This window comes from Egretta garzetta, unplaced genomic scaffold (assembly GCF_000687185.1).
Source record: "Egretta garzetta isolate BGI_Z169 unplaced genomic scaffold, ASM68718v1 scaffold1100, whole genome shotgun sequence".
Lineage (NCBI taxonomy): Eukaryota > Metazoa > Chordata > Aves > Pelecaniformes > Ardeidae > Egretta > Egretta garzetta.
Window position 1 is genome coordinate 11,652 of NW_009258340.1, and position 9,030 is coordinate 20,681.

General features: G+C 59.7%; 1 protein-coding gene across 3 annotated transcripts; it reads right to left on the reverse strand.

Annotated features, from left to right (window-relative positions):
- Window positions 1-1,200: 1,200 nt before the first annotated feature.
- Window positions 1,201-9,023, reverse strand: SNX11 (sorting nexin 11). 3 transcript variants are annotated; one of them, XM_035895025.1, is made up of 7 exons: window positions 8,794-9,023; window positions 5,387-5,435; window positions 4,973-5,059; window positions 4,496-4,596; window positions 4,146-4,244; window positions 3,771-3,983; window positions 1,201-2,328 (listed from the first exon to the last, which is right to left on the reverse strand). In XM_035895025.1, the coding sequence occupies exons 2-7, from the start codon at window positions 5,405-5,407 to the stop codon at window positions 2,187-2,189; spliced, it is 663 nt and encodes a 220-aa protein (XP_035750918.1). In that variant the 5' UTR covers window positions 5,408-5,435; window positions 8,794-9,023; the 3' UTR covers window positions 1,201-2,186. The 3 variants fall into 3 exon arrangements, with proteins under 3 accessions (XP_035750918.1, XP_009637806.1, XP_035750913.1); XM_009639511.2 differs by having other exon boundaries at window positions 8,689-8,883; XM_035895020.1 differs by lacking the exon at window positions 8,794-9,023 and adding an exon at window positions 6,874-8,466.
- Window positions 9,024-9,030: the final 7 nt, after the last annotated feature.

The window sequence follows — 9,030 nt, forward strand, 5'->3', positions numbered from 1 at the left end:
CCCTGACCCCGCACCGGTGACGGGGTTGCTGTGGGCAATGCTCGCCAGCTGCCGTAACCCCAGCACAGCACTCACCTGCAGCCACCAGGCCACCGAGGGGCTGAGCCAGCCCCATGTGTGGTGGAGGGGACTGTCACACACACACACACCCCCACCCCGGGACCATTGGCCCCACCTCTGCAGCAGCCCTGGGGCACCGATACTGGGCTCCCTCTGAGCAGGAGCAGGGCCTCTTCCCCCCCCCCACCGCTGCCACGGCCAGGTCTGCCTCTGAGTCACTGTTTTCCCGACAGCTTTGCAAAGCTGATCAACACCACTAAAAATAATTTCCGCCTGGCTCTGAAATGCAGCCAGCAGCGGGGCTGCAGCCCCGAGGGGGAAGGATGGGCACCGCAGGGCCCTGCAAGGAGCCAGGAGAGGGGATGGAGCCCTGGCCCCAGCAGCCCCACGGGCATGGCTGAACCCCACGGGCTGCCCTTTCCAAATCCGCCTTGGGAGGGAGGCCCCCGGGCCGACCAGCTCCCGGCAAGGCATCGCAGGAAGGACGTGGTTGTGCCAGGCCAAGCTGGCGGTGCAAACCGTGCTGGGGGCCCGCAGGGAGCCGGGGGCGCGTTGCCTGCATGAGGCTGCGCACAGGCAAAGGCGACGTGTGGGCGAGGGTACGCGTGGGCGCAGGAGCGGGTCCGTGGGCACAGCTGGCCTCACAGCTGCGCCATTTGGAGCCGCACACTCATGAATATACATGAATATGCATGAGGGGGGGCAGCCAATGGCAGCGGCGCTCCGGCGCACCGGCAGCTGCCAGCCTTCGCAATGAACTTCTCCTGACATTTCGGCTGCGCCTCGCCGGGTTTCCAACCCTCCCTCCCCCTCCCCGATGTGTCCTGGCCCCTGCGTGGGGCCAAGACCCCCCACAGCCAGGCCCAGCACTGCAAAACTCGCTTCGGGGCCAGGGTGGGACCCCTCAAGCCCTGCCTGTCCCCTGCCATCACCCATGCTGGCCCCAGGGACCCCTCTGCCACCCGGGGCAAGGTCAGCCCCGATGGTTTCAGCAGCTCTAGCCCCACGGCGAGAGGTGCAGTAACCCCCCCCTCTTTTCCCTAAAGACATCTATCTGCAATTAGCTCGGCCTCGGCTCAGCTCCCTCCGCCCACGCAGCGAGGACAGAGATTGCCAGCAACCAGTAAGTCTCTTCTACTTCATTTTTATTTCAAGTCAGAGCACGTCAGCTCTGCTTTCACCAGTGCTGAGGGTGGGAGGAAAAGGTGCAGGAGAGCACGGGGAGAGGCATCAAGAGTAGTCAGAGCCCAAGTGCTGCTGGACACCAACTCCAAGGCAGCTACGTGCTCCTTCTTTCTGAGCAAACTAGATCCTGGCTGAGGGCCCCCCATCCCCCCCGGGCATGGCAATCAGGGTGCAAGGAAGGAGCAGCCCCTGAAAAGGGCAGGGGGGACAAACCGCCCCCCTTCCACCTCCCCACCGACTTGTTCCCCTGCCCCATGCTCCCAGGGGGAAGCTCATCTCCATTTGTCCCAGCTGCAGGCAGCCTGCAGGGTGAGCTGTGCCAGGAGGCCCCAGGTGTGGATGTGGTATCTGCACCCCACGGGTGGGCTCCAGCTCTGCACAGCTGAGACCACCCTCCCCAGGAGCCACACAGCATGGCCGTTACTGGGGAAAGGCAGCCTCCCCTGCCTGCAGCACAGAGGGGAACACAGGGGATTAAACCTAAGAGACCCGCTGGGCAGCAGCCAGCCCCTGCTCCCAGCCTGCAGCTCCACCAAGGAAAGCCTTCCTCCGGCATGCTGGATGTGAGCCAGTGGATCCCACCCTGCCCTGGGCCAGGGACACGCCAAGAGCCCGCTGGCACTGCCACCTAATGAAGCCCTGCTACTGCTCCAGTCGGAGAGCAAAGGCCATGGGAACAACAAACACAGGTTTCACTAACCACTAGATCTCTTCTCCAAAGAGAAGAGCGATACGAACACACTGCCTGGGATGTCAAGGACAGTCGAGAGTCAGCAGGGAGAGAGCACATGAACCCCAGACACCGCAGAGACCAGGACAAGGCCACGTTCCCAGTGCAGCCCCAGTCCCACCAGCCTGGACGTCCCTCTGGCTCAGCAGCAGTCCCTCTTCCAGCGAGGGCTGCAGGTCCCGGCGAAGGCAGACAAGGTCACTAGAGCAGTTTACTGCATCTCACGCCGTCCGCCCAAGGGCTCAGCTGGCTCATCCGGACTGTCCGAGTGCGTGTCGTCCATGCCGAAGTCGCTCCAGTGCGGGAAGGTCTCTAGGCAGCTCGGACCCTGTGGGCTTCCCAGGCCAGCACAGCTGGGAAGAGAGAACATGTCAGAGCGGAGAAGGGATGCGAGGAAGATGCAGGGCCCGAGGTGCCTGCGCGTCTCCACGCCAACCACTGCCTCCCTGGCGCAAGCCCTTCTGCGCAGCGGCAGCTGCTTCCCCTCCGCGCAGCCCCACCACAGCCCGCGGCTTCCAGCCAGCTCAGCCACAGCAGCAGCCGCTCACCCCTGCACTCAAGCCCAGAGCAGAAAAGGGGGGGGGGAGACTCCACCAGCGAGAGGCAGACGGTGCTGGCAGCTGAGGGACGCACAAAGCCACTCTACCCATTAGCCTGGGGGGCTGCACTCCCTCAAACCCCTTCCTTAAACCAGAAGGGCTCAATTTAAAAACAGGTCTCTCGCTGGAGTCGACACCTTTCTTCCTACTATTTGAAAACAGAGATGAAGAAACACGGGCACCGGGTGGTGCAGAAGGCCAGAGAGCCTCCTGCTCAGCAGGTAAATGCCTCATTGGAGGGGCAGGGGGACCCAGAGCCTCTCTGCCAGGCACGGTGGCTGCCAGCAAGCAGGACCAGAGGCCCCGTGCCTGCCACAGGACTCGAAACACGCAGGTGGTGTCTGTGCTTGTTCAGCTCCTTGCAGGGAGCTGCAGCAGTGGCAAATTGAGGATGCCCCCCTCTCCCACCAGGTCAGCTGCCTCCCCAGGTGCAGACAACACTGGACTGGCTGCAGGGGGGGCAGGCACCCCACAGGGAGATGCCCAATTAATTCCCCAGCATGCAGCAAGCACTCTGAAGCTCTGATAACCATGAGGAATTGCAGAACCTACTCAGGCTGCAAGGACAATGGCAAGACACACAGAAAGCCTGTACTTTGAAAGCCTCCAAAGGCTCCTCACTCCCCAGAGATAAAAGGAGGAAGGCAGACAAAGACCTTTGTAAATCTCAGCTTAAGTTCTTCTGAGAGACTCGAGCTCTTTTCTGCTAAGCTGTGGCCAGGCCCAGGACAGGTCGCCCTCCCAGGCAGCCTGGAGACAGTACAGGAGTCTGCTGGTGACAGCCCAAGATGTCCAGCTCCGATCATCTGACCCCCAGGAATCCCACCCATCGGGTGTGCAGGGCTGGGGAACATGCTCAACTTCATTCCCTCAAATGACTGTAGCAAGGATATGCAAAACCATTCAGGGGTCTCGAGAAAGCCTGGCAGCTCCTCTTATTTCACAGCAGAGGCTGTTTGCTACCAGTGAAAGTCCCTTGCACAGGCACCAACCATTTCATATCAGGCTGTAGCCAGGCCTGCAGCTGCAAGCACTGACAAGGGGAGGTGCAGACAGCAAATCACCAGCTCCCTCAAAGCGCTGCCGATAGCCAGGGCCTGCTCCAGCCAGCAGCAAGTAGCTCCAGGCACAGCCGGGGAGCTGGGGACTGCCCCGCTGGTGGCACCCCCGGGCTGGTCCTTCCCTTCCTGTGTTACCTGCCGTGCAGGTCCCCTCCTGGCAGCAGCGCAGGGCGGCTCTCTTCCTCCTGCACCCATCCACAGTTGGACATGGCGTAGTGCAGGATGGCTTCCGTCACTGTCTGCGAGCCCTGGCCTTGCACGCACGCCTCTATCTCGGGTACCGAGAGCTGGCTCTGCAGGAAGAGGTGCAGCCGGCTGTCGGAGAGGAGGACCACATTCTGCACAACCCTGTGCACAGAGAGAGGAGGGCGAGTGAGGTCTGCCCCACCAACAGCTCGTGCCCCACACCACCAGGGCGACCACCAATAGCTCCACTGCCAGCATCTTCTAAGCCAGACTGGAGCAGTGTATCCTCTCCCTCCATCCAGCCCTCACAAATGCTCTACTCACTTCTCCAGGAACTGCTGCAGCCCCTGTCTCCGCTTCTCGACGAACTCATCTGTGCTGCCCACGAAGAAGGTGGATTTCCCGGGCAGCTCTGGGACAGGCCTGCAGGCACAGAGCAGAGGTTCAGGGTCATATCACCCCAGCGCCAGAGCAAGGAGACACAGGGGGCACTGTGGCAGCAGCAGCCAGGACCCTGCTTTGTGCAGAGCTGGATCCCAGGAGCTCAGGTATTCCGTGTTCGTGTCTGGGGTTTCTACCCGCATCTGTTCTGAGTTCACATGGGTCTCCCAGGGCAATGGAAAACAGTGTCTAGGTGCAGGAGGGGGAAAGGAGGGAGAACAAGGCATGCTTACACCAAGCCAGCATTCTTCTGGAGCTGCCTCCTCAGCCACACAAATTCACGGTACCGGCGCCGCACACATGAGGTCTTGGCAGTAAAGGCCTTGCTGTTGGTCTGCAAAAAATAAAACACCACCATGGAAATAATTGATGTGATTGAGGGGCAGCCAGGCAGAGGCGGGCAGGATCTCACCCGCACAGACCCCCCAAGTTCAGCAACTAAGGGACCCCCTTGAAGCACTGAGCTTTGGGAGCACTGGGGGAGCTGAAAGTGCCTAGAAAACCTCAGCAGGTTCCAGGGGAGAAGCTGGGTCTCAGACCTGCAGGGAGGCAGCGCAGGAGGAGGGGTGGGCTGCTGAGGGTTCCCCCTTCATGGCTCCTGCCATCCCTGCTCAGCACAGCCAGGCACGGCTGGACAACTCCACTCACGAGCCTCACATATGGCACGACCGAGCTCTGTGGCTCACCCCTCTCCCCCAGCCACAACTCACATGGAGGAAGATTTTATAATCCACATAGGAGTTCCAGGAGCCTTCGTTCTGCACCCGGGGGTCCTGAACACGCACCGTTGTCAGCTCCTACGGCACAAACGCTGCCTGAGCATGGGGAGATGGTGCTCGCCGCCCCACGCCAGCATCACCCCCTTCACAGGGCTCAGAGGGGCTCCCAGGGACAGGTACCCACAACCCCACCAGCTTGTCCAGCCATCCTGCCCCAGGGGCAGCACCGACACCTCCGGCCTTTCCCATCCCGGTCACCACCTGCCCCTCAGCTCTGCCCCACAGACCCTGCCCAGCGTTCAGCACCTCCCACCCCTCGACACAGCGCTCAGCCAAGACCACCCGCTCCAGCACTGCCAAACCCCAGCCAGGAACAGACAAAACCCACATCAGAAAGGGTCTTACTTCCTCTCGGTTCTCCAACATCCTAGAGCCAGAGCCCAGTGGGAAACATCTGCACAGAGGAGAAAGGATTTAGAAAGACAAGATCAACACTTCAGGGTCTCCCATGTACCCTGCATCCCCCGGGCACCTCACTCCTCTGTCCGATCCAGCCCCCCACGTCCACACTCAGCTGCCCTCCCTGAGCCTCTCCCCTCAGTCGCCACGAAATAAAGAGGCTGCATCCAAATCCAGCAGCCCATGGAGGGGAGAGCATCCAGCATTAATCTCCCACATGCTCCTGAGGCAATGTGGCCTTGTCGGGCTCTCGCTGGGGCGTGCTGGAGAGCCAGAGCCTGCAGCACCTCTTTCCTCCGCAGCTTGTCTTCAGGTCACCCCTGCCCACAGAGAAGCACCAGGATCCTGCAGCCTTCTGGGAGAGTGCTCAAAAATCCCCAGATCACAGACAGAGGTGAGCAGGGCTCCCAGCTCAGCTGGGCTGTCACCACCTGAGGACGGGATGGAGCAGCCGGCTGCTCCTGCTGAGCTGCCTGTCCTCCTCTCCCAGAGCCCGCCCCTGCTCCTGGGCAGGTAACTGGGTCTCTGGGAGAGCCAGACACAGCTCCTGGAGAGCTTTTCCCCCTGGTGTAACTCCAGTTAGCCAGGAACAGCCTCCTTGCTGCACAGCACCAAGACCCCAGGTCCCCAGTTTGCTCCTACAGAGCCAGAACCAGCAAAGCAGGAGGGAGAGAGGGTGGAAGAGCCCGGCCCACTCCCTGCATGGGCAGGTTTGCACTGAAATGCCAGGGGAGCCGGTTCAGCTGGGGAGGAGAAAATCCTGCTTTCATCACCTTCTATCACCTTTTATGCCTTCTCCTACAGGCCTCCCTCTCCCCTCACTGCCTACCCAGAGTGAGCTCGGCTGGGCCATCCAAGCAGGGGAAGCAGCCATCCCACACCAGGACCCCACTGCCCCTCGCCAGAGGAAACCTGCTTTTCTCCTGTGTTGATCAGAGCCGTTCCCCAGCTACCACCTCAGTAAGTCTCCCGTTAGCACCAGACACAGATATGTCTCTTTTCTCTGGCTCTTTCACAAGTCACCCGAATAAGCAGCAAACTCAGTACCAGATTTCCCCACCCAGCTAGGTTTTGTGCCTGCATTGCAACCGGCCTCCTTCACGCCCCTCCCTAACCCCCCATTTCCCCTTCTCCCAGGGGGGTTGAGGAGCATTGGTAAAGCCCTCGGGGAGCTGCAGAGGTGCCTGGTGTCCCCCGTGCTGCCCAGCCTTCCCAGCTCAGCTACGCTGCGAGCTGCTCACACACTCCCATCACACCAACTGCTTCCCTCTGCCACATCCCCCCGGCGCTCCCGGGCCCTGCTGGACCGTGTCAGCTAATTTGCTGCACCATTACGTGCTCCTGCAGTAATTCCTGTTCTGCAACAACACCATGAACACCACCATGCCAGGGCTTGGAGGAAGGGGGGGGGAAACAACAGCGAGAGAACGCACATCCAGTAAACGCACAGTCCAGCCAGTGAACCCCTCCGAGACAGAGCCGTCCCCCCCCACAGACGTGCTGTGCAGACACAGACCAGGAATACTCGTCAGGGGGAGCTGGAAGACCAAGCGTGTCCCGTGTCCTGGTTTCACCTCCTCTGTGGGACTGTTTGCAAGGGGGGTTGGAGCTCCTGGGATGAGCCAACAGCTGAGGACTTCGCCTGTCACAGCCCAGGCTCCCAAGGGACACGGCTGCCTGATGGCAGAGGCCAAGCAAACCCTTCACCTGTTCCCCATTCCTGGAGCCTTGCCTTTTAGGCCATGAGAACTGCCAAGTGCCAGGCAGCGCTGGAAACCCGGTCTTTATTTATCCACTCAGATGCGAAGCAAAGCTCTTCTGAAGACTGAGCTAATTTTAGCTGGGACAAGGGGAGGGGTTGAGGCACAAACCATGCTTTAGAAATCTGGCTCCACCGGTTTGCAGGTACTTTCTGCAAGATTTCAGCCCTCCGATTCCACACGGAGAGCACAGAAAGCATTAATAAGAGCGGAGAAGAGTTTTGGGATAGACAGCAAGAGACCCAGGCCCGCTCTGAGATGTCTCTGAGTAACTGAACTCTCGCTGGAGTTGGGTCAGGCTGCTGCTGTTTCCAATTTGAGCTGTAAGGAGGAGGGCAAGGGGAACCTACCAAAAAAACCCCAAACCCAACCCCACGCTTCAGTGCACATGATTCTTCCCCTGGGGAAGGAGGGAAGCGAAGGAGCCAAATGTGACATGAGTCACTGTGCTCAGCGTGGTAATGGGGGAGCTCTGATCCTCCCCCCGTGCTGGGGGCTCCCAGCCAGAACCAGTTCAGCAGCAGAACTTGACCATTATGTTCCCCGGCCTCCCCCGGGGACGCTGCTGCCGTCCCGTTGCTTTTAAAGCTCCTTGCTCTGCATAACAGCCCTTGCCGAGATTAAAAATGCAGGAGGGAGAAGAGAGACTCAGAAATCACCTAATGGAACAGCAGAGGGTTGCCAGGAAGAGGAATTTAATTTCTCAGCTACTGAAAGGGTGCTCCGAAGAGCAGAGAGACCCAGGGGGGAGACGGCTCTGCAGTCAGCAAGGAGGCTGACAGGCTGCAGGGAGAGCTCAGGGAGTCCAAGCGCTCCCGTCTTTTACCTATACTTTCATCCAGAGTTGTACCAACAAGCACGTAATCTTATTTACGCTTTATTTGGAGCTAATTGATCTTAACTTGATAAACCAACTTAAACCCAGCGGAGAAGGCAGCTCTGAGTTAGCTTTAAACAGTTATACCAAATCCTCTTTTAGGGCTTTCGCTTAAAGCCTCAGTTTAAGGGGCCCTGGGTTATGTGGTTTGGGTTTGGTTTAATCTTCCTCCAATTTGCATTTCAGTGTTTCCAGGGCTCACACTTTCAATGTCTTCTAGCTAGAAGGACGCGAGAGGTGGAAGCCACAGAGAAACGCCCCACATCCATGCTCCTGGAGCCTCACGACTTTCACCTGCCCAGCACAGGGCAGTCTGGGTGCTCAGCAAGCCACAGAATCGCAAGGGTTGGAAGGGACCTCGGGAGATCACCCAGTCCAACCCTCCTGCTAAAGCAGGTTCTCCCAGAGCATGTTACACAGGACTTCGGCCAGGTGGGCTTTGAATATCTCCAGAGAAGGAGACTCCACAGCCCCCCTGGGCAGCCTGGGTGGATTGCCACCCCAGCCCCGTACTCATCCTGCTGACAGAGAAAGAGTTGGCTTTTATCTCTTGCTTGCTATTTTTTATCTTCCTTGCTGACTCAGACACATCCTTAGCAGCGGTCTCTTACCCCTCTGTAACAGCAGGACCCGCATCGAACGCTCTGTCCTCACCAGCGCACAGCAGCGAGAGTTTAGCCCGGCTAGGATCTCCCTCCCCCGGCTCGGTTCCCTACCCAGCTCCAGGCTGGCGGAGGCTTCGCGTCCATCCCTGCCGGCACAGCACCGCTCCGGGCGACTTCCAGCCACGCAAGAGCCTTCGAGCGTTGAGGAAAGCCTCCCGGAGGAGCTCCGCGGCAGGAAAAGAGGCAACGAGCCCCGTTTGCTTCTGCTGTTGCTTGCCACGCTCGGACAGAGCCGCCCGCAGCGGACACCGGAGCGCGTTTTTCTGAGGTTGCTTTCCCACCCAGGGG